Here is a 26486-nt window from a genome sequence, read left to right as displayed (position 1 = left end):
TGACTGGACAATAAATATTGACTGTTTCAAGATTTTTTTTGGTGAAATAAGTACTTCTTTATCAATGTGTATGCAGTCAGTATCTTATGGTCTATAGAGGAAGCACTTAAGAAAGTCAGTGATTAGAAATTTTATAGATCATATTTTAACATTTGGTTAAAAAAAATTCAACTTATTTTTTTTTACTTGTTTTGTAGCTAAAATCTGTGACACTTTACATATGCCTATAACAATATGGATTTATGCACAGCGTAATTAAACACACCTTTTTTTCCACAGTCATTTTTACACTCCATTTTTTTTTCCTCTCAATTTTTGGTGTGAATATAATAACGAATTTGAGGAATATCTATTATTTCTCTTACACTCATTTCTCAAATTTTTGCAGAATATTTTAATAGTTATGTTCGTATGAAACCACACTTTCTGTCAATATTTCACCAAAAAAATATTTCTTCAGAATAAGTATTTATGATGGATCTTTTGTGGGATTGGTAAATCAAGCTGGTTAAGGATAGGTTTGAACATTCAGAAAATATAATGCATAAATGCTTCAGATATTGAAATATTGGTCAATATAATTGCTTACATAAGCAGACTACATATTTTCAGTGCTTCATAATTAAACAAAATTTCACTTAAAACACAATGCTAGTAAAATAACTGATGTATTTAGTATACTATTTTTTCTGCTGTTTTTTTTTTTTTCATGTTGAATTAAGGCAGGAGATTGCCAAAGCATTTTGCAGAAATACTAAAATATATAATTCCATAAACCACTCTGAAATATTTTGGTTACAATATCTTAAATGAACAGTTTTGTTAATGCACAATTAAAAAGCATAATATCACAAATACACAAAAAATTAGGTATCTAAAATATATTACAAACATAAACACAACTTTAACATTTATATTTTTGCCAAACAAACATTAACCGTCAGCCTTCGGATAATGACACAGACACAGAATGCTTTGCACCAAACCTTGCAATTTTAATTTACTGCTTTTATTTTCATTCAACATCTGTCATGGTTTTTGTGTTTCATTAATACTCATATGATTTTTTCCCATCAGCATTGAATGATTATAATTGGTTTAAAAATGTAATTTTTTTGACATCATTTTCAAACATGCATTGCAAAGTATTTAATTTCATACGAGTGCTTTACATCCACCTAAAAAGCACTCCAGATTTCAAGAGCGTGAATCACATTTGTTTGCCATATTGGATTACTTTATTTTTTATCATTAACAAACCCTGTCAGCTGTGAATAGCTTACCACGCACGAGGTAAGTAGCATTGTCGAGTACTGAACTGCTGTTCACTTTATTACTTTAGAAGGAATGTGCCTGTGTTTCTGCATGCATATTTGAATGAGTCTGTTTAATATCCTCCGTGCATTGCGACGAAAACGTCGGTACACAGCACTCGTACGTAACGCTACAATGCTGTCTTCTATTCGCTCACAAGTGTCAAATTGCAAATCTCATTTGAACGATAATATATTTCCTTCATGCACGTTAGCATTTTATATTTTTTACGTCAATTCCACAAGGTTATCTAAACATGGCTGGCATGATACTTAAGGGGAATTCCATTTCTGAAGCTGGAGTTTCAATGCCATGACGAACAAGACACGACAGGCCCAACACGCTCAGTAACCAATGAAATACAAGGTCGCAATGACGTCAACACGACAAAACACGCGCCCCGACAGCCTTAGGTAGATTCTATTTATAATTTTGTCGTGTTGTGCTGCATGGAAACCTTACAGAACTAAACTTCAAATATATTTACCTAAATTTATAAATCTTTATGCTGAAAAAAAACAAAATTTTGTTTCACGTGTGGGTAAACTTTCACAATTGTAGTGCAACTTCAACTGTTTATTATGTTTCTTTTAAATTAATTTCTGTCCCTTATTAACATACCTGCTACTTAATTGATTCTAAAATAAACTTAATCTCACTTAGTCCCTGAGATGACTAAATGTTATTGTTATGCACTTAAAACAGGAAATACAAGATTTATTTAGGGCTAACTCTGTTTTTAGCGTATTCTGTACTGCATTTTAAGGACGTATTTGGCATGGGAAGATTTGCCAACAGCCATATTAGAGTTGGTAGTGTTAATCTTGTCGCTATTGACTCTGTTGTGTTGGAACAATGTACGACGTGTAATACGATTACTCGATTAGTAGTGTCGCGTACATCTCTTTTGAGCTACATGGCATATATGTTTCTGATTGGATAAAATGTATATGAAAAATAGATGTTAACTGTAACTGTTTTAGTAAATTTGTTTACTGTTCGGTTATAATGAATAAGTACTTTGCATAATATAACATAATAATATTATGAGCACTATAATTACATGATACATTTAACAACAATTAAGAATGTACCAGTTGTAAACCAAGAATGTTTACCACTTAAATATAAAATCCACGTATTTAATAACTGTTCAAAATAACAAAGGTCTAATTGCGCTTTTTATGAACAATTTTTATTAAATTAGGATACATAACTTTCTAAATAAATAAAAAAACTATTGGTTTCTAATAATTTTTTAATTTTAGTCGCAACAATCACATATTTTAGTTCTGGATGTACTAGTATCAATGGCATACTAGCTTCAACTATGTATAAACATTGAACAGCAATAAGTTTTTCTTGGTAATAATGTCAATGTGAATGACTTGATCAAAAATGGTGTTTACCCATATGATATTGAAATATTTAAAAACTAATTATCATCCCTTAAAGTCATCAAAATGTATTAAATATTGAAGATTGAAGATTATCATAATCAACAAAAAAATTAGAAATGGAAAGTCTCTCTTTCTTTTTTTTTTGTGGTGAAAAAATTCTGATGGTAGTAACTTGATGAATGAAACATGTCTTATTCATCATATATTAATTTTATGTGGCTTTCGAGCATGTCCTAGATAATGAAAAAGAGGCCTAACAGTGTAGTATATATAAGGCCTCGATATGAATAAAAAAAAATGTTTCAACTTTAATGCTGCTGAATATTTCTGCTATATCAATTATGCTTGCATTGAAAAAAATCTCCAAGATTGGAACAGAGCTTTGATAGAGATATATGATAAAAGTACCTGAGAGAAGTTTGTTGCTTACTAAAATTAAACTACCCGTTTGCCTAATGAAACAGCACACATAGTATTTTAACTGTCCTGTTTCAACATTTTTAAAACCAAAAATTACAAAGTTGTGTATTAGAAAAAGTATGAAATGTCAGTTCATGCCCACCTGTCTGTGTATGTTCCTAAAACCTTTTTTGAACTGACGCAGTGATTCAACCAAGTTTGATGGATTCCTTCTATGACCCTGTGGAGGCTTGCCATATTATTGAAATAAAATAACTAGTAATCAAATTTGGAACGTTTGCAACGTTTTAAAGTTTTTATGTGTTCTTTTCCCTGCAGCATAGTTACCGGTCCACGTTACAATATTCCTCATTAATTACGAACTGTAAAGGAAATTAATAGTGAATATAAGTAGGGACAAGACATAAGATTTCATATTTTATTTTTCAGACTAATTGAAATTTTAAAAAAGGAGATATTGGTGTTATTATTTATTTTTTCTGTTTACTTGTAAATGTAGCATATACTTAAACAAATATTGTTCCGAATAGTAAGACATACTTTTTACAAATCTTTATATTGTAAAAGTGCATCATGTATCAGTCAAAAGAATTGAACTCCCACCCCATCATCGACAACGTTTATTAACGATTACGATTCAGCTATACCTTCAGACACCATTCTTGAAGTTTTCATACATAATTTCTCTTTGTAACTACGTTATGTGTTTTACTCTTGATAGATTATACGATTATACCTTGTACAATAATAGTATGCATCAAGAGTGTAAAAAATTTAATACATTACATGTGAGCATGTATTTCTTGTAATGTGATACAACACAATCAGTGTGACTTTCTTTTTTTCATTCCTTAATCTCACATGTCGTTGGTTAAGGAAAGCTTTTACACACTGCACTAAATAATTGCAGTCTTAGCTTGTGGCTCCAATGAAAAGAGCGATACTTAACAGATGTTATCACCTTTGATGCAGTAATCATCACACCGCTTGTACGACTGTCTTGAAGTATTTTGTTTGTTGCGTAGTCTGTCCAAAAGGTCACCTGCCAAATATTAAAATAAAAAATTTTTGTAAAGAAATGGGAGGGGTGTGTATAAGGGGAGAGGACATAGGTTACAAAAGTTGTTCCTTTGTAACTGAACAGATAGGACTGTGTGCGTAAGCAAAAGTTATAAACATGTTGAATTATTTAGTTATTCCTGAATCTACAACTTTAGCCTACGAACATAAACAAAAACTTTCTTACTTCTCCTCACGTCTAATTTTCAAGTGAATTTCAATCCAAGATGGCTTCCGTGATCTACGCTCTTCTGCCTGAAACAAACATTCCCAAGCTTACAACATTGGTGAAACTAATATTGCATATTTTATGTTATGAGAAATGATCCTGTTTTATTTGAGCTCCTTATCACTAAGTAATAACTTCGGCTCACGTGGTATCCAACCCCCTAGCTTACTTTCCACTGGCAGTCACGATGACAATTATTGAACGACATACGTATTTTAATTCCCTTATGTTAATAATTTATTATTTAGTAAATGTGATGGAAATAATCAATAAAACTAGATTAATACAAAATGTAATTTTGTATTAATTAAGTCTGTTTGTCCGTGTTATGCCGTTATATCTCGAACTATTATCTGGAGAGTATAAACTACACTTCAGCGACACAGAACATAATGGTTTTAAGAGCAAAAAGGTACTTCACCTGTTTTATGACCAGAGACTTGTAGAAAAACTCCAACTTTGGGGGTCTTTCTGGCCGTAAACTTCTTTTTTTACATAGCTGTGCGGCGTAAAGTCCCACACAGTGTTAGACGCTGCAAAATAAATCCTCTGAAGTAGATAGTGATGATAATCATATACCGGTCTTGTATTTGGATTCAAAACACTCCTGTTTACGAACATGAAACCTAGAACATGATTAATAAGATGACCAACATAGAAATTTTGTTTTGAACAGGTAATATATTTCTCGTTACTAGTTTGGAACATGCCGAAATTTTAAAAGTTGCCTGGAAGAAGCAGTGTGTCCAGAGAAATTGCAATATTTGGTTTCACAGAATTTTGTAAACTCTAGAGTCTAGGATACTTTAATTAATAATTATTAATAAGTTTTCTCTTTTTGTGCATGTTTACTTACAATAATATTTTACATATTGAGTCTTTATTATTAAAACTGCATTTATTATATTACAGTATTGTTTTGTTATCCACATAAATACATTGATTTGCATGGAAATTTTTGGCAAATTCTATGCTACAGTGTTACTTTTTGATTCTGTTTATTTTGTTTTGTAATACTGCAAAAAAGGAAACTTTTGATTTTATGCTACTCAATTTAAGTATTGGTAATTATTTTTGTTCGTAATATCCAAGGGTTCTAAACAAGTGTAATCACAAACATAAAATATTGTGAGCCAAAACTGTCTCGCTACTGATGGTTATGTTAGAAATATTTTCAGATTAATCTTGATTCACAAGTAGCATAAAATTAGAAAAATTTAACCGCAATAACATTAACAAACAAAAGCCAATGTTTAATTATTCTTTTTATACTTTTGTGGGAAAATTGTAAAATTTCTAATTTGAATATGAACTCGTATCACTCCTTTAAAGCTCATTATTATATTGGAAGCCTTTGTGTGGTTTTAATGCAATTATTAAATACTACTGTCTATTTAGTTTAAAATGTGCTACAATCTTGATTTAAAGAATTATGAGACAAGAGTTGAATAAGTAGCTGATTGGATATTGGTGTTTTCTAAACGAGATAAATTTTCTAAAAAAATATATAGACTGTCGAACCCTTGGAATATGTATACAAGAGTCATATAATTATCATTACGTCTTGTGTTAATATATATTGAATTTACTTATTTGAACATTAATTATGGTGTATCATTTGTAAAATGTAAGCATTCATTTTTTTTAAACACGTATTTCTAAAACTTAGCTAACTTTTACTTTCACTTTCATAATTCCTTTACAGGTGACATTGACTATGAATCGCTTTGTAGAACTAAGTTGATAATTTGAGTAGGACAAATTGAAATCACTTTTAATTACAACCATTTTCAGTGGTTAACCAGTTACATGTAATTAAATTTTGGACTACTGTAACATCACTTTTAAATTGTTTGTGTGTGAAAATGATACAGCCGGTTTTTTTTTTTCTTCTTTTTTTATAGACACATTAGTAGAATTACACTTTTAAAATGTACTCGGGCTAGTAAATTTGAAGTAATCTATTTTTTGTATATGCTATTATTTATACTGTATTTAATGCAAATGAATAAAATGAATCACATAGATTTACATGATTGATTGAGCGACCAAACATTTACTTTGTACCCACTAACTTCTTTATCATTCAAACGAGTTATCAACTTATAATACATACATTTTAAAATGATACACTATCCTGACTGAAATGAGTGATCTATTCATCACTGATGTTTCATTTCGCTTTACCTTGCGACATCTCTATTTATTTAATAAATTTTTTTCATGATTTTGCACGTAATATCTTTATTTTTCTGGGATAGATATACAAAGTTAAGATAAAGTATGTACTAATTTTTCCAGAATTTTTTTTTCTGGGATAAATATGCACAATTAAGATAAAGTACGTACTAATTTTTCCAAATTTTTTCAAAATGTTATGATTTTATTTGCTGCCACAGAAAGTCCAAAAAAATTAAAATGTAATAAAGGTACATTTTATATATGCAAGTAACCATAGAGCAATTTTCTTGGTTTTTTTTTTTAATTTCGTCTATGAAACACATTTCAGTACTGATTTTGTTCGGCTTGTAAACCTGTTGTTACTTGTGCAAAATTGAAATGTATACTTACAAAGGATAATTTTAAACTCAAAAAGTAATTAGGTACATGGCCCAAATATAGCCCACGTTCGCAATATTGCAAGAGTTGCAGTCACAAGCAAACTCTAGTCTGGAAGTGAAGAATAAATGCAGATATCGCAAGGCTGAGCACTGTAACCAATCAGAATGGTCGGAGCAGTTGATTTACATGGATTCTTTCTCTTTCTTTTTTTTTATCTCCCACCTACAAAAAAAACTTTAATCTGCTCTGCTTTTGGCCTATGTATATGGTTGTGCCCTTCGAACCATTTGCATGCTGCTTCAAAAACTCAAACAAACTAAACTACACGTAAGTATTTCTGTATCAAACTGAAACACTTTTTATTTATTAAGTTTAGTTATATTTTGTTTATTACAATTTAAAAAAACTTTATAACATTTTAGAGTATTTTAATGTTCAAACTTGCATTAGGACATACAATAAAATGTTCCCGAACATAGAAGAAATCTTACAATCAGTTATTTCAAATGCAAAGCACTGCGCAGAGATGAAAATTTTACATATACCTATCGTAGTTTAAAATTTAAAATTTTTTGTTGAAATTACATTACCAATTTATTTAATAAATGAGCAAGTTAAATCTTTTTGTATGCATCATATTGGTAAAATTGTTATTGGATTTCAGTAACATTATTGTATATTTTTTTAGAAAAATTTTAGTGTGTGTCCAATGGAATACAAATTGAATTTACAAATAACTTAGGATCTAGTTCTAGTGTATCTGACATGTTTAGCGATCAGGGTATTTTACTTTAGTGCTTATTGCTTTTGTAAACATTGAATTTGTTCTTACTTATACTTGGTTTTATTTTACTTTGTTTGTTCTCTTTGCTTTATTTTTCTGCATGAGTGTAAACTTTACCAAACCTTTGACATAGCAGTCTGAATGAAGTTGCTTGCATGAATCACCTAGCACTTCGTCTTTTGTAGCATGGCATATACTTAAGCAAAACATCATTCAAACCGAAACCTCAGACTTTAACCTGTACTCATGCAACAATATTATTATGACCCTCATCACACACCTGTACAGAAATTTTCTCATGTTTTGTTTATTTGAAAATATTTCTGGACTTTTTTTTTTTGTTAAAATATAACACTTGGCCACAATTTCAAAAATTATTCTTTGAAATTAGTTGTAAATAAAAAAAATTATTTAATCTTTTTAAGACTGTCAAATCACAGTATGTAGCGCTAAATTATGTGTCAATCTGTGTATTGAAATTGTTTGAAGTGAATGAATAGGCTGGGTGCCCGATTATTTTCATAAGTGTTTACTATTTTTTTTTTTTTTTGAAAACCTGGGAGTGAAGAGAGTGAAAAGTCTCTCTTGATCGAAAACTTGACACAACGTTAAAGTTTAACATTAATACTACCATTTTTTTTTTTAATCGGCACTGTCCTCTTAATGTCATAAACTCTGTATTTTGGTAGGGCTACATTATGAATGCTCGTAGCCTTTTTTTTAATTTTTTAATATTAAATATTTAGATTGGCAGATGTACTGAACAAAATTAAATGGTCCGCAGTTATGAAAACGGGAATGTAAAGAAGAACTCCAGCGTAATTCTCTCTGCTGCAATTCTGTTTTACTATAACAATAAGATGTCTTTATAAGCTATTTTTGAAAACAGTGGATTTAAAACTAATAGATTGCAGCTTTTTAGATTTCTCTTTTATGGCGGGAAGTAATACTTGTCACATTTTATTTATAATTTACCAACTACTGCCAGCGTACCAAGTGCATATTTCACAATGTTTACGGCACAAGAATGTGCCCACAGAACATACGTAAAACTTTAAGATATTTGTTTAAGGCCACATTCCAATTCCTGTTAATTAGAGAACTACGCTAATTCGCTTCACCTCCTCATTGTAATGAACCGATAACTAGTCAAAAATCCATCAGAGTGAGTGTGTGAGAAAATGACTGTAGCGATACGTTTTCATTAGCAGTGGTCTAGGTGTTGTGAAGTACGTAGACAAACTTTTTCTTTTTGTTTTGTCCCTGAAAACATGTTGCCGTTATGTTGGGTTCACAAAGAGTTTCTATTTGTCCTTAGAAGTTTGCAATGTCAAGTGTATCCTTGGTGCTAATTAAATAATTTGTTGGTCGGTGACTTTGCTGTGTTTTCTGTCTGTGTCCGTTTGTGTGTGGTAACTGTCCGTCATTAGTTTACTCGTTGATGACCTATTTATTTGCTTCTCAAAGGAATTCTCACACTTTAAAAGTTTAAAGTAAGTATTTATTATACACACTAGGAAAAAAAAAACAGGGTATGAATTAAAAATTAAGAATACACATACGTATAAAATCTGTTTGGTTGTTTTATCTGCGTATTGGCTAGAATACAGGTATAAGTCGGGTTGCATAGAAGTCTTACAATTTTATGAAAGAGTAAACTCTAAAAAAAAAAAAAAAAAAAAAAATTAAAAAAGAAACCGCTACAACAGTTAAATTACATATTCCGCAAAAAGTTTTTTTTTTTTCATAATTAACGCCAACATAAAAAAGTAACGAATTGCATAACAAATGCAAATTCGCTACCTATTATTCTTTTTTTCACCATCAAAGAGCTCAGAATGTTGATATTTCATTCCAAAAACTGAACACTCATTCATCAGGAATATGTACATTACTTTGAAATCTCAGACTTTTTTGTTTTGTTTTTGTCTTACGAAACGATAAACACCACAACTATTTGAAAAACAACAATAATAGGAACAAAATTCGAGTTTGTTACAAAGTTTCATTATCGTTATTGTAAAATACAGGTGCAAATTCTCCAGTTTTATTTATGTGTCATTCCGCGCCGACCCGACGGCAGAAATCTCTCGAAAGCACGTGTCGGCGGCTCGCGCAACTCCGCAGCTGTCAGGTGTCAGTTACGTGTCAAAGGCAGGGCGCCGCGCGGGGAGTGGTGGGAAGGAGGGGGGAAAGCGACAATCCTTGTTATCTCCCAGGCGCGCGCGGCGCATATCATGTTGCGGCAGTCGCCAGCCAGCTCTGTACCTGTACGTGTCGCGGCCTTGCTCACGTTCGTAACAATACCATCACATAACACTTTCTGTTACATCAGAGAAATTGCAGCTTGAAAGTCTTAAAACGTGCATGAAATTTTAGTCTTATCACCGGCAATCACAATATTTCCAAATTAAAATCATAGCAACGAGAACTAAACCCTGTTGTCACAGTCAAATAATTTTTGTGCATTACCTGTAAACCATGTTGTTCAAACATAAAATTCAGTGGAAAGCGTGAGAATTTCTTTTATTGTGTTATAGAAGATATGGCAAATCAAGAAACATCTGCTTATTGTTCACTTAATACTCCTGTTTTGCAACTACTATTACACTTTCATCAGTCCTATAGTATGTTATAAACAACATAACTGCTTTTGTTATTAACATATTGAATATTTACAAATTTGCAAAGCAGTGTTTAAGTGCTGACATTTGTTTTATGTTTTCTTTTTTCAGCGTAATACAAAATTTGTGTTTCTTAATTTGCTGTGGTACCTTTTTTTTGCTTAGCAATAGATTGTGTCATTAGGTTTAAAAAGGGAACAAGTATTTTATAAAAAGTGAGAGTGCATAGCAAATGTTCACTTAAGTAAGTTAAACACATTAATTTATAGAAAAAAATTTATTTTTTCATGATTGATGTAGGTACAACAATTACAACTTTATCTTTAAGAATTCAAACTAAAGTTCTCCATAGAAAAACCTGCATACAGTTAATATGTAAAAGACAATTTAAATAATTATGAACTTGCCACTTTCAATATTTTTTTTTTTTTTTTTTTATTTTTAAGCTATTGCTGCTTGCAAAAATTATGGGGAAAAAAAAGTTTGAACATTTATTTGAAAAATTGAATTTTTATTTTAAAAAATTAAATTACCATTTAGCAGCACCTTAGAGAGAGCCAGGGTGATCACGTATGAACCTAACTGTACAATACGTAGGAGCATTGAGATCATTTTTTTTCTGGGGTGTCCCCCCCCCCCTCCTGCAGGATAACAAGTTGGGAGACATATGCTTCTCCCTGCGGTATGTGCCGACGGCCGGCAAACTGACAGTGGTCATTCTGGAGGCTAAGAACCTGAAGAAGATGGACGTGGGAGGACTCTCAGGCAAGTTTATAAACAGGGTTGGGGAAAAAAGAAAATTGTTTAAACCAGTTTTTGACGTGATAAGGCGGAGCCCACCTTGCGTGGTGCAGACATGCTTGAAGTGCCTTGGCACGGGCAAGGGCTGCTTTTTTGGTGTATTTGTGTTTGTGTATGTTCGTGCCCACCTCAAAAGTTGCAGAACTGTTGGTGGGCATGCCACAAATTTAATAAATAAAAATAAAATAAATAACGTCTCATAAATCGATGAACGCCGGCTGCACGCACGAAAAAGCGTGACTCATCGTCACATTCCGCCTGAGCCGAGCGTGCACGCGAGAGCGCGGAACAAGCGATAGGAGAGGCACGATCGGCCTAAGCGTTCGGCTTGTGACGCATCTGTCTCTCTTCCACTCCGTCGGCCGATGCGTCCGAGTAGAAGAGAGACAGCGGCAGCACACAACCTACACGTGAACTGACTTGATGTAAGTTTTTGGACATACGCCATTGCTAAGAACTTTTTCTGTTGAAGAAAAACTAAAAAATAAAAAATAAATAAAAAAATACCTAAAAAAAGACAAAAAACACAAAGCTAAGCAGAAAATTGCTGTTGCCAACAAGGATATAAACACCACAAAATATTCCGTAACAGGAATATGGTCAACAAACAAAGAAAAACAAAGAAAAATGTACAAAGATGATGAGAAAAAAAAAACACAAATGATGACAACACAAAAATATTGAACCCAAAATAATTCAGCACAACAGTTGAAACTAGACAAAAACACGACAAAACGAAAAGACGAAACGAACACAATAGTTTTACCAAAACAGTTTTTCTTCAACAGAAAAAGTTCTTAGCAATGGTGTATGTCCAAAAACTTATATCAAGTCATGCACTCCCATTGCACAAATCTTTCAAATATAACTACACGTGAACTGTTTTGTCAACTGTTTACAAAGGACGTTATCACGTAAAATTATCTTCCATTAACCGACTTTACAGACAACCCCCCCCCCCCCCCTTTTTTTTTTATTAAATTAGTTATTTTGGTTCCCAGCATTATTCAAATGAAAACCATAAAACATCTCGCCTTCTGCCTCTCATTTTGAACTATAAAAGTTATAACATCAAAGAATTGAAGTCCAGCAAATCTGCACCACAAAAAGGATATTTCCCCACAGGATTCCATAGAATGGGTATTTCCCACAGAATTGGGATTTACAGTACAGTCAGGTGTTTCCCCAAAATATTACATTTTTTTTAAATAATAAATTTAAATATTTCCTCTTTTTAACACTTTTCGCTAGAATTTACTAATTAATTTAATTTTAGAGAAATATTAAGCTGGGTATAATTTTCAACTTATTCAGAAAATTTAAATGATAATATGTTGATTAGTATCTAATCATTTGTTCCTGTATCACAAGAAACATTAATGAGCAAACTATTGTTATTAGAGTGTAATTGGACCTTTCATTAAAATTTATTAAGATATTCTGTTTTGTTTTTTTTTTTTAAAAAATGCACTTGTTTTAAACCATGGTTGAAAACCAGTTTATAAATATAAACATTTATGTAAAAATGTGTGGCTGCCGCGCGCATTAAGGCAGAAATACAATTGCCCGTCGCCTCCATCTGACGTCCATCCGTTGGTCACGTGAACCTGAAGCTAGTTGGGATGGCCCAAAAATTTACATCTATCTGTCTGTCCGTCAAACGCTTAACAAGCTCTGACTTTTTACGGACGAACCGGTGAATTATATCTACGGTTTTAGCCGTGGCACTCGCAGCCAGTTTATATGCCTGTGGTGTTTGTATAGGTTGTTCAGATGTTTTGTATAATAACACTGCGGTTCTTAAAAGTCTCGTCCAAACATTTTAATCATTACTCTGAAATCTTCCGAGGAAATCCTATAACACAATACGTACATAAAAATGACATAAATAGCAGACAACATCTATGTAAATCCCCGAGAGAAAAACATGGATAGTTGGCAACACTTATTTGGGAAAATATTCTGACAGACAGATGAATTCAAGTTGTTAATCGCTTGGCTGGATGCGTGGCATTGATGACGAGAGCATGACAGACAGATACGACAGGCTATTGTAATTTTGCCTTAAGAAGTGAAGTTTAAAAGTATAGAGGTATAATAATATGTGCAAGTATGCGAGTAAGCAAGTGTAAATATTTCAAAGGAAAAAAATTATTTAAATTTTGTATTTGTTTAACTTTATTAAATACTTGAAACTATGTGTTTTTGACAATTTTTTTTTTACTTATTAAGGGGCCTGCCTATTCAGGGGTGAATTTGTGTTAATGAGGCGGAAATATAAGGTTGACGCTCGCTGGTGCTTCTAGTATGGTATAGCCTTAACGTTACAAGGCATACGGCAACTATGAGAATTGAGCGGTAACCATAACATTAAATATGGCAGAGAAACTAAAATAACAGTGCAATAATTCGAGTCCCTTGAATGCTTTCAAGAATTTGCACCAGATGTTGCATGCCTAGAAATTATTCTGAAAACACACGTTTTTAGCCATTTTTGCTCTCCTAAAAATATCACTTGAAAACAGAATCCTGAAACAGAACCGCTCATCTGGCTTCAGTGTGTTCTTAAATGCTTTTCGTAAACAGGCACCACTCGGATATCTCTAGCAGTTTTCAAATAACGCGGTTTCTTCTGAATCTTTGCGCACCGTGTGTGTGGCCAAATAGGTGGGGCTCTTGAGGACATTTAAAAAAAAAAAAAAATTAGAAATTTTTCTAGTTTTTTTTTTTACAAAGAAGTTCTTGTCTGGACATGGGCGTCGCAAGGATATATATTTTTTTTTGGGGGGGGGGGGGGGGGGGGGGACAGCAATTGATTTACTTGTTGAGGAATATCCATCCCCTGGAAAATAAAGCTTGGGGTCCGAGAAAATTTGGGGTTTGACGGTGCAAAAAAAGTGGTTTTTAGGCATTTTTCTTTCCTAAATATTCTAATTATAGTTGGTTGCAATATATAATTTTTTTTATATAAAATATTTTCAGAGAACAAATTTGTAAAAACACAGTTTTCACATTACCATGATTGGACTAAATGCACCATGCGCAACATATGGGTTATATCACAGAAATCATATTTTTAATATAACTACGAAACTCAATATATTATTGGAGGGGACGCCCATGTGTCTGGAGGATAAGAAAATGTAAATAAAAAAGGTAAAAATACTTCGTTTTAGAAACCGGTTTTTACTGGGAGCAGCAAGTAAGTTACTTGGATTCCACACGACTCGTAGGCGACATTGTGAATGTTTAACTGAGACACAAACCTAGGGAATGAATTCTGTGATCATTATCTTTTTTTTTTCCCCAGACCCGTACGTGAAGATCGCGCTGATGCAGAACGGCAAACGGCTGAAGAAGAAGAAGACGAGCATCAAGAAGTGCACCTTGAACCCCTACTACAATGAGTCGTTCACGTTTGAAGTCCCGTTCGAGCAGATACAGGTACGAGGCAACTGTCTTTTGCGGTCCACTGAAACATTGCGCCACAAGCCGCGATCTTCGGACGCAGACACAAACACGAGTCAAATCAAATCTTTGTGTCGACTATACTCGCTATATATTGTACCAAAACTGATTAAAGGGGGAGGGAGATAGAGAGGAACTGAAAGACCTCTTATTAGTTTCAACAATTATTTTTTATCTTTTATTTTAAAAAGTTGTCTTTGTTAAAGCATTCCTATATAATTTAATGGAAGTCCTTAAGTTAATGATTTCAAGCTGCTATAAAATAGTTTCCCCTGTGAAGTCATTGCTCATTGGTGTTCATTATTGAATTATATAGTCATGCTGTCAACAGAATATATGTTTTGGTCTCACAAAATAATATAAATTGTGATCTCTACCTTACACAAATTTTTAATTTTCAATGATAAAAAATTGTTATGGCATATTAACTATTTAAACCAACATGGTGTATCTTTGGTTCTTACAAAAAGCAATTGTAAGACAGACCTTTTTTTTTACTTCAGCTCATTCATTTTATAAAAATACAATATGAAATACAAATTGAGACAAAAACACTGCCATTAAGACGTCAATATTTTTTCCATGCTGTAAAGAGAAGGAACTCAGATTTTTGAGACAATTTTTTTAAATATCATGCCTTCCGAATGTTTGTGCACCGTTTGATGGCATAGAAGTGTTAGACAAATGGCCGCCCTACAGGAAAATTTTCCTTCTAAGTTATGCTTGTAATGCGGGAATGACAGTACAGTGTTTGTAACATAAAACTTTGCCGAATACTCATTTATCTTCTAAAATTATAAATTTCTTGTCATCACCTTAACCATGCAATGTGATATTCAGTCCCACAATCTTAGCAACTAAATTCATGTGTTGCAGTCACTGACTTTATTCATTTCTGCAGTTAATTCCATTTATTAAATTCTATTTTGTCAAACTGAGTTCTGGAAACAAAATACATTTTAATTCAGTCATTGAGACTTTAATAACACATCGTAACTGTAAGTACAAAAGCAAACACCAAATAATTTTTAACAATGTTTAAAATCACTTAACAACTAAAAAATTATTGTGTTCTTGTTAACAGGCTTTTATTTCTTCATAAAATTCTCATATTAAAATAATCACAGAGTACGACTCCTACAACTTTCAGAGCTTCAGAAAATTAATCAACAAAACTATTGTTTCTTAATCATATATATTTATTTAATTTTAATTAGATCTAAATTAAGAGAAGTTTCATACATTTTGGTGACTTTAAAAAAAAAATCACCAACATCATTTTTTTATAATCAGATGAACAACCAAGAGATGCAAATACTCTTTCATCAGTTAACATGCAACTGACCCTAGGAACAGGAATCAGGAGAAAAAAACTTCAAATATGATTGTTAATGCATCATGCTCATCATCGTTTGTACCATCTTGTGGAATAAAAAAATTAAGAAGTTTTAAAGGATCCCTATACTTCCATTGCCATAACCACTGTCAAGAGATAGAAAACTATTTGTAATATCACGAAATTCCTCAATAAAATAACGAATGTTAAAATGTTGATGCACGAGTTAGGCTGTGACGTGTCGTATCATCCCGGGCCGATCAACCCGAAACATCCAGAACAGTGACGCTTATCCACGCCACTCCTCGCGGTGGCCTCTGTGAGTCTGAAATTCCCATGCCACTAAAGGTGAAAATAGTCCGAGGCGGGTGGATGCACTGGGAATGGAGGGTGTGGGTAGTGAGGACCCTCGTAATCCGGCCACGCATGCGTGGCATGCCCTATGTCAGTGGACAGCACTTGATGTCAGTGGCCATGCATGGCCCGCTCCAAACCTGGTGCGCATCGTGATCTTATCTCTCGCGTTCGTAACAGTGCTCATCGTCGTAAATGTATGCAAAAAAACACCAGCTACATCAGCTGCAAAGTACACGTTTGATCCAACTCAATGACCGTCAACTAAATTAAAAACACTCACCATAGGCATAGCCATTCCTCGCAAAGTTTGGTTTCTTACGTTTTATGTGGTCATAAAAAAAAAGAGATATGTGAATCGTATTCCTGTTTAGAAAAATTCCGACATGACATTGATCATAGCCATTGGAAGAAAATTTTCCGCTTTTCCATCAAACCAGTGATTTATTTGATTACTGAACCTTCTGTTGAAAAAAAATTCCAAAATCCACACGAAAGATTTTCAGCAGAGTCTATCCTCGCACTGGGGTGCGGTACAAACACCAACTCGAAATCAAGGACCGGGGGCGACCGGGTCGGTTCCGCGGGGTGGGCATTCACTCAGTGAGTGAGTGATTTGAGTGAGTGAGTGCCCCGAGAGCTCGGAGAGAGGCAGACCTGTGGGGCAATATCTTAGTGGAGAGCCGAACACAGGAGCAGCGTATCAGGTATCTCTTGGATGGGTAGGTTGTCGCAGTGTTCCGTGCACGCATCGCTGTAGCCTACCTCTTGCGGAACACTCGCAGACTTTACCGCTATCAATGTGAGTCCCGCAAAAAAAAAAATTTTCCCTGGTACATCCGTAACCAACGGTGATTTTGATTCAGTGGCGTACGCCAAGATTAGATACTGCCATTAGCCTCTTGCATATTTTTTTTAAAACATATTCATAAATCATCTGCTGACCATATGTTATGATTTTGAGATTGTTAAATACATACATGATGTTTGTACAATAACCTGGCGTTACGTAACGTGTAATTAAAGGGAGTGCCAACTCCGTAATACCAGGGCTGTCCAGAGAAACTAAGAGTCCAGAGTCAAATAATATACTTAAAGCACAATTTTTTTTTCAAATCCAAAATAGAAAATTATTTTATATTGACTAAATGTTGCCATGGACATAACTGTAAATTTGAACTACGTGTAATGCATAACTTGTCTATTAGCAATCAATTTGTGATTTGGTACTACTTTCAGAGTAAACTCATCCAAAAAAAAAATCTCCCTGGTGACCGGACCCTCCCACCCCCCTGATGGCCCTGCGTAGTACCTCTTTTTTTTTTTTTTCATCGCGCGCCACAATTTCAAAATCGCTATCGTAAGTAATTGCAAGTTTAAATAAACCGATCTGCGAGTAATGCCCAGAGGAAGGCTGCAAGGGTGTGTTGCACGTCCCGTATCACTTCTGATGTAACCTGTGCCTGGCCCGAGTCAGCCAGATTCAGTCGTTAAGTCCATCTGGCACGGTAAGGCGTTGGCTTCCACCGAGGCTGGCGACGTCTCGTAAGTCCACTCTCCCAGCATTACTTTTCTGCTTCACGTAGTCTTAGATCTCAAAGTTTACTCACATACTTCTTTCGAAACTTCTGATTTTTTTTTTTATATCATTTAGTAAAAAAAAAAATATTCACTACACTTTTATTTTTGGCATTTGTTTTCAGTCTTGGATTAAAAAAGGATAATGAATGCTTTTTTTTTATTCTCTTGCATTTTTCTGTCTGGAGTGAACGCATACACATTACCTACACACTTGAGGAATGACATTTAACTAGTGCATTACTAGAGGTGCATACAAAAAAATACTGCATATATTTTTTGCATCTGTGCATGTTAAGAATGAATTAGCTCAGTTAATAGTTATGCTTTTTGCATTTTACTAATAAAAAACAGCGAGGAAATATTGAATATATATTGTTCTGTCTTACAGGAAGTATTATTTTAAAAATGTATAACATAGTATTTTATGTTTAATTTAGATAAATTTTTACCATTTTCAACATGTGCATGCATTGTTTATGAGCATTAGATGCTAGTGGCATTCATATCAAAAAATTTTTACACAATGCAGTTTCATATTTATTGTAATTACTACTTTAGTGAAAGCAGTAGGTACATACATACGTGTATGATGACTAGCGTGCAAGAAAGGCACGGAATCACAAAATAGTTTCCACAGTTATTGTTCTAAGCAAAGAACTGCAAAGTATTGTTTAATAATTAAGTCACGTGGTATAAAAATTAACGAAAAATTGAGAACTTATGTTTTATCTCACAAATGAGAAATTATTGCAACCAAATTTAAGCATTGCAGATGTAATTACAATCTGGTGTTGAATAATTTCTATGACTTAATAAACAAAGAATTTATTTTAATAGTGGGAAATGAAAATGAATAGTGATGAATGATTAAAGATTAATCAGAGAGGGTATCAAGAAAAAACATCCCCAATTAAAATTGAAAAATAAATAAAACATGATTATATTGACATTTAATATATGTCCCTAAGCTTGAATTAGTTTCCATAAATAATAAAAATAAACTGTTGGCAAAATTGGTAACAATTTGTGCCTAAATAAACATGACTACATACTGTTACGATTTACCGCGGGTTCGTAAAGGATAGCCCAATTAAAGATTTTTATCACACACACAGTTTTATTTATTACCACTACTTGTGTTACTTACAATTAATCTTCTAAGATAGCAAATAATTAACTACACTTAAAGAAATGTCAATTCCCCAGTCACTCGTTTCACACACCTCGCTGGGCCGCACTTCCGGCGCAACTCTGACCGCAGCACCCCTCGTGGGTCTCTGCCGCGGGACTCCGTCGCCGCACTCCGCCGCCGCCGTCACACCCTTCGCCGAGATCCCACACGACGACTCGCTCGCAACTTCACTCGGGACTCCGCCGCGCCCGCTACTCTATCGCCCGGAAACTCCACCGCAGGAAAACTCCCGACTCCACTGAACTCTCTCACTCCCTGCCCTGGAACCTTCGTCCAAGGACTTCGCCACTCTGCCACACCCGCGGCACTATCGCCCGGAAACTCCACCGCGGGAGAACTCCCCACTGAACTCCTCTCGAAGGTCGGCCCAACCTCCTTATATAGCCCTTGGGTTCCCGTCCAGAACAATCGGGCATGTCTCCGAGATATCGCGCGACCTTCGCCGTCGAAATGCCCAGAAACGCGTCGTAAGTCCTCGAAGGACGCGGCAGCTGCTCAAAGAACGCTGATAAACGCAACAAGCATCGGGTTCCCACAAAACGCGCCGATAAACATGTCTAAGTCCTTTTATTCCGCAGTGCGGCCTGTTTTAAGTAACTCGATCTGAGGCAGGTGCGCACTGCGACGGTCAGGATGTAGCGAGACAGTATGACACGAGATACCAGGGAGAGGATGCGGGTGGAAGGGGGGCGCAGACAGGCCGAACGAGCGCGGCGATGCCAAGCACTACAGCCAAGCGCGATCGTAACAATACATTAGATATTTCTATAAATGAAAATTCACATTAACATAGCCGTTCTGAAGATATATATTTAGGTAGGTATGCTCTTTTAATTTCCAACTTAAAAGTCTCACAAGCATAAAGAAAAGTGACACTAAAACTTTAAAATGCTTTAAAAAAGATTATCACATCTGATAAACTAATAGCTTTAAGTTAAATTAATAGTAAAAACTTAAAATATTATTTTTATATATGATTTCAAACAAGCAGGATTTTTAGTAAAATCATGAGAATTCCAGTTTTTTTTTGTATCCGAGAACTAATTATATTTGTTTGGAGTTTATAACAATGTTATTGCTGCTAAATGGGTTATCTGAGAGAACTAAAATATGTTGAGAATTTAGAAACGTTTGCATAAAAATAACACATTAAAATTGTAACAACTCTGCAAATTTTAAGCATGAATTCTTATGGAAAGGCAAATATTTATAGAATCTCAAGTAAAAAAAAAATTATTTAAAGCAATACTTCTCATGATATGGAATCTACTATTTATTAGCTAAAATTCATCTTGATAGCTGTTAGCAAATCAGAAGTTGCAGCAATAATCAATCTCATTTTCCATTTAAAAAAAAAAATTCTTTGCAGTGCAGTGAGCAACATTTTCTAAACAGAGGTACTTAAGTTGGACTTGTGATATCTGTTAAATTTAACGAAGGTGGTATTCATTACACTTTTTAAGAATGCATTACTAGCTTAACATATTTTTTTCTTCCTGGAATTCAAATCGTTATTTAGTTCTTGTTCTTCATTGTACAGAATTTTTAAAAATTTGCGGATGTATTTATTAAATATGATTACTAATATGTAGAATCCATGTTTGATAATTATACAACATTATACTTAGTTAACTTCCTCTTCATATTTGATGTTAATGATAAAAACAATTACATTTACACTTTTTAAATCTCAATTCTGCTAATTCTGCGAATAAAAACAATCATATTGTATTAAGTATTAAGATTTCCTAGCTATAAAGCACCTTTCTGCAAGCAAATAACTATAGCTTATAAAATAAGTAGCACAAGTCTAGCAAGTCTGTGGTGGTTATAGTGATAATTTTGTCATGAAATTATGGAATGGTTTTGGCAGCATGACAAACTAAAAAGCATGCACAGATGAAATAAAAATAAAATAATTTTTTAATCCTGCCTTGCATTTAAATAAGCTTTTTGAAACATTTGCAAATTAATTTTAAGTCAAGATTTTCATCTGCTTGTGCACATATAATAAAACTGCTGTTTTTTTAGTTAAATTATTTACATATTTTCTCTTTTTTCTTTACTTATAAAACTTATAAAACTTAATTTAAAAAATCATTAAATACTGTTGTGTCAAAAAAGAAATGTTCACATAAGTACACTCTTATAAAGAAGGTATTTTTTGTATGTAACTGATGGCTACAGTAGTTTTCAAACACAAAGCAGCAAGGTTTTATAAGTTATTTTTCTCAAAATATTTTTCAATAAATCATTAAATGATCAATAATTTTCTTGTTTCCTTGATGTCTTATTAAATCTTTCTTTGGCAAAGATATTGACATTAAAAATTATTTAAATTTTAATATATAAATTATACAACAGTTTTCATATACATAACATTAAATACAAGAAAAAATTGTATTATTTAGTGAAACTCAAGAGTGTATTTATGTGACAAGTGCATTTATGAAACTCTAATAATTATGAAAGAAATAGTTTCTTTGTAACTTCTGAAATTTCAGCTATTCTAATTACATCCTCTTATAATAACATTAAAAAAATTGCAAGAAGTCATGAGTCTACATAAAGTCATTATCAAGCACATTAAACCAATTGAAGATGATTGCAGTTTGCTAAAATAGCACCATTTAAAAATATTATCACATTGATTAAGGCGTGTCACTACTGTTAGTTAAAGGCTATATGTACCGGTAAATTTGTTGTTTAGTCACAAATTTTGACATCAGGTATTTGCTAAATGTTCTTGTAGAAAGTCACATAAATAATTTCTTCATTTAAGTTTACCTTCTATAAATAAATAAAAAAATGAGCATCAACAAAAAAAAATATACTAAATGCCACACACAAGTCATTTTAACTTTTTTTGTAAAAATTAAATATTAAATTTTTTTTTACTGCTACTATGCTGTGTTTCTACTTTTTAAAACTTGATTATTTTAAAAATTAAAAAAAAAACAGCATAATTTCAAATATTGTTGTATTTAAAGGTATCAAGCTTTTGATTTAATACTACTCAAAATACTCCAATCATCCATCGGTTCCCCACTCCCTCCTTTTTCACACTCTTCCCTTCGAAATAAATTCAAAGCTAGCCCTGCCGCTGGGATATCCATAGTCGAGTGACTTTTTAAAAAAAATTTTTTTTGTAAAATAACACTTTGAACTTGAACATCTGGTGAGAATATTTGTGATGAAACACAAAATCTGAGGCAGCCAACACGGTGAATTGATAGAAGTAGTCGTTAGAAGTAGGCCCTGATTTCCGGCAGCCAGTGCTCTGGGCAGATAATCTTTAGCCGCCCCCTTCATTTTCACGTTACCCCCCCCCAAACATCATAAAAATTTTACAAATTCAAGCTTATTTATCATCAATTTTTTTTCATACAGCACATCATGCAACTAAATATTAATTTATTTTTCAAAGACATCGTCTGTTTGTCTTTTTTCCTCATTTGAATTTAATGAATGGTTGTTTTGGCTTTCATAACTACTGTAGTAGAACATCAGTGTATTGTTTCGAACAAGGTTTGAATCTATTTTTTAAAAGAATCGGTTGAAGGCCTTTATATTTTACAGTGCACAGCAATAGTAAAGGATCAGGAGGGTGCAACAACTAAAATCCAAAAGGGGGTGGGGGGGAGGGTGGAGCAATATACCTTTTTATAAAGAATCATCGATCCCCCCCCCCCCCCCCCCAATTGAAGCGGGGGGGCCTCCCCGGGAAAAATTTGTATTTCAAGGTGGAAAATGGTGCTATTTAAGCAGTTTTATTATCTAAAAAAATTGATCACACAGCACTTTCTTTGCCCCCCGTTTGCCCCCACTTCAAGAGGTTTCAGAAGGGGGGGGGGAGGGGCAAAATACCCTTCCCCCCCTCCCCCCGTTGTTGCACCCCTGGTTAGGATAATACCACGGGTAACGTTTCTTGACCATGTATTTTTTGAAAAAATAGAAAAACCGTCGCGAACGGGCGGAACGGGGCCCGGGTCGCGAGGGACGCGGAACCGGCGCGCGGTTGCGAGAGAGGGACCCCCGGTGACGTTTGCAGAAAGTGAACCTGGTGATCACGGTGGTGGACTACGACCGCATCGGCACGTCCGAGCCCATCGGCAAGGTGGCGCTGGGCTACAACGCCAGCGGCACGGAGCTGCGCCACTGGTCCGACATGCTGGCGTCGCCGCGCCGGCCCATCGCCCAGTGGCACACGCTCAAGGACCCTGAGGACGACAAGAAGGACTAGGCACGGCGGCCCGGTCCGTCGCCGGCAGGCAAGCACTCCCCCCGCGGCCATGGGCGTCCAAAGGATATATTTTTTTTGGGGTGGGGAGGACTTCAATTGATTTAGTTGTTGAGGAATATCCATCTCCTGGGAAAAAAAAAAAACGGGGGTCCAGGGGTCCTCCCCCGGGAAAATTTTGGGGTTTGAAGGTGCAAAAAAGGTGGTTTTTTAGCCATTTTTCTTTCCTAAAATGTTCTAATTATAGTTGGTTGCAATATATAATTAATTTTTTTTATAAAAAATATCAGAGAACAAATTTGTAAAAAAAACCCGCAGTTAACGTATCTGCTGGTGCCGTATCCACACAAAATCATCAATTTAAACATCAGGAGAAACCTGAATGTTACACTTAAATGCCGCAGCAGTATTAAGAATATTTCGCACATGTACAGCTGTCCTCAACTACTAGGTTTATTCATTCATGTATGGAGCAGAGCAGGGTTGAAGGGAAAAAAATAAGTTTTTTTTTATCACATTACTTATTTTGGTTCTCAGCATGCTCAAATGAAAGCCACACACAACATCCCGCTTTCTTCCACTCATATTGAACCTGAAAACTTATAACATCTGCACATCTGACTAGGACTTAACCAAAGAAAGGGTATTTCCCCACAGGACGAGGATTGTCCACAGAATGGGTGTTAACAGTACAGTCTAGGATTTCCCACAGAATAGGTTTTTTTTTTTTTTTTTTTTTTTAATTATAAATATATTTATTCCCTCTTTTTTTACACTCTGTATACAAATAACTAATTAACTTAATTTTTAAAGAGTATTGAGCTGGGCATAATTTACAACTTACTCACATGATTTAAATAAGATTTTGATTAGTACATTTTTTTTTGTTCCTGTAAATCACAAGAAACGTTAATGAGCTAACTATTGTTGTTATTAGAATGGAATCAGACCTTTCATTAAAAAAAATTAAGATATTCTATTTAGAAATTAATTATTTTAAAAACATTTGATTTTTTTTATAAAAACAGATTGATTTAAAACTTAATTAACCATGGTGTGAATCATTGTGATTTTAACCAGCCAACCCAGGTGTAGAGCCAAGGTTTTATTGTTATAAAAAAATGGATTTCAATTCACAATGTATCATTGTGAAGGTTTGGTGACCAACTTTTAATAAAAATGAACTTGGCTGGATGCATCCACAGACAAACAAGAATTGAATTTTCTTTGCTGCAATTTTCTCAATCGAGTTTATATTGTCTGTCCGTGTGTTTTGACGTCTCAATGAGTCACTTGCAGTGTGTCGCCCGTTGCGATTTCTTCACTCGTCTATTACACTCCTAACTTCCATCTTACAAATCGGTTGGGGGTGGGGAAAAGGGGGGGGGGGGGGGCTGGAATAAGTTTGGTATTTTAAAACTCGAATTTTGTAGATATCATGATTAAGTATTTGGAAAAAAATATATGTTTGTGCTATTAGAACTGATATTTTTATGGTTTTAATATACATATTTCAAACTTAAAATAATTATGAATCCTGAAATATATTCTGAATTTTTGCAGGAAATTAGCGACATTTTCCAGAATGAAAAAAATGAAGACATGAAGATATCCTGAAGCTCACACACAAAACAAAAATTAAGTGTATAATGTATTTTTGTGCTAAAAACTGTTACGTTTTAAGAAAGGTAATGTTACAGAACATGCTACGTATATCTTCCAGAACAAATGCCCTTGGGGATAGAGTGCTAAAAATACATTTCCTCCTTGCCTCCTGTTATATAATGTCCAAATGTATTTCCCAATGTTACATACTAGTTTCAAAAAAATAAATCTAGGTACTTTCTTCGATGTCATGAAGTGTCAGTTCTGTCCGGTGTCCACTTACGTTATAAAAACAAAGCACGTTACATATTCTGGATGATTGACCATGCGATTGTAACATCAACAGAGGTACGCAAATATTTGTCAAGATAGCTATTTTTTACTGTGATTTCCACAGCTTAATCAAGGAATGTATAGTTTAACTCTTTCAAGAGAACTGTCTGATGGATATAATGGCATTTGAAGGTGAACTCAATACACACACAATTCATAAAGTGTTGACATAACAGCTAATGAGATTATTTAGCCACACAATTCAAAGAAAACCAAGTAACAGCTACTGTACAATAAGATACACAAAAAAATTGTGCAAATTAGTGTTGAATGTAACATTTTTATAGAAACCAAAGATGACAGCAACTAAGAAAACTGGTTTCTGAAACCACTTTTGGAATCCACAAACGTAATTAGGCATGGGTATTTCCAGGGCTCGGCACTAAAGTAGTTGAAAAAAGAATAGGTTTATAGACTACGTAATGTCATAGAAATGTAAATTTAAAAAAAAAACAACATAAATCCATAGACAGGTGATGACAGAAATGTGCACATGTTGCCAGCTTTACGTAAGACTCACGACTGTAACCCAGTGCACTTGTTTCAAACATTCCCGCCGTCAAAAGGCAAAGTTAACAGCTGTCTGGTTTTTAACGCAGAAAGTGCCGAGATAAGCTGAGGTACCAACTTTGTTTGTGTATAAAGTATTTAATAAATAATTAGACAATATTACATTATAAAGCATGAGGTGTGAACTTTAGTTTGATAAATATTCTTATGAGCTAAATACAGACGTAGGCAAACAACAAGCATTACTCTACAATAAAAGGTCTAGACTAGAGGGGGGGGAAAAAAACTGTGAGGTGTTGTAAACAGTTGTTTTGTAATTCCACGGCAAAACTGAGAACCATCAAATATAAACGTGTTGTTATATACTTTACCCTATTTACCTTTTCCCCCAACCACTTATTGTGCATTTAAAGTACTGTATATAGCTTCAGTGTACAAACTGTAATTACAAAAGACATTAATTTAATTTTAAATTTTGATTAAGTGATTAGAGTTCACAAAGTGTTTTTGCCATTTTTCCTCTGAAGTTTTCAGTGTCAGTCCAATAAATATTTGTAAATCAGCCACCTGCAGGATTTTCAAAACAAGGTTCATAATTGTTTTTTTATTTGTATTAGGTGCTGTGTTTATCACAAAAGCAGATGCATGTATTAATAAATAGAATGTTCCAGATA

At 33.9% G+C, this 26486-nt stretch overlaps 1 protein-coding gene across 4 annotated transcripts in view; it reads left to right on the top strand.

The window, feature by feature from the left end:
- The window catches only part of LOC134541160 (synaptotagmin 1), a 122561-nt gene extending 96384 nt beyond the window's left edge, over positions 1-26177 (top strand). For 3 of the 4 annotated variants that reach the window (XM_063384386.1, XM_063384388.1, XM_063384389.1), the window contains exons 8-11: positions 11040-11157; positions 14504-14637; positions 23176-23395; positions 24928-26177. In XM_063384386.1, the coding sequence (XP_063240456.1) occupies positions 11040-11157; positions 14504-14637; positions 23176-23367 (444 nt within the window). In that variant the 3' untranslated portion in view covers positions 23368-23395; positions 24928-26177. The remainder of the gene's footprint in view (positions 1-11039; positions 11158-14503; positions 14638-23175; positions 23396-24927) is intronic. The other variant, XM_063384387.1, reaches the window with a different exon arrangement.
- Positions 26178-26486: the final 309 nt, after the last annotated feature.

The sequence above is a fragment of the Bacillus rossius genome, chromosome 18, assembly GCF_032445375.1.
Source record: "Bacillus rossius redtenbacheri isolate Brsri chromosome 18, Brsri_v3, whole genome shotgun sequence".
NCBI lineage: Eukaryota > Metazoa > Arthropoda > Insecta > Phasmatodea > Bacillidae > Bacillus > Bacillus rossius.
Note: the sequence above shows the minus strand (reverse complement) of the source record. Positions and strands in the feature narration are given on the sequence as shown.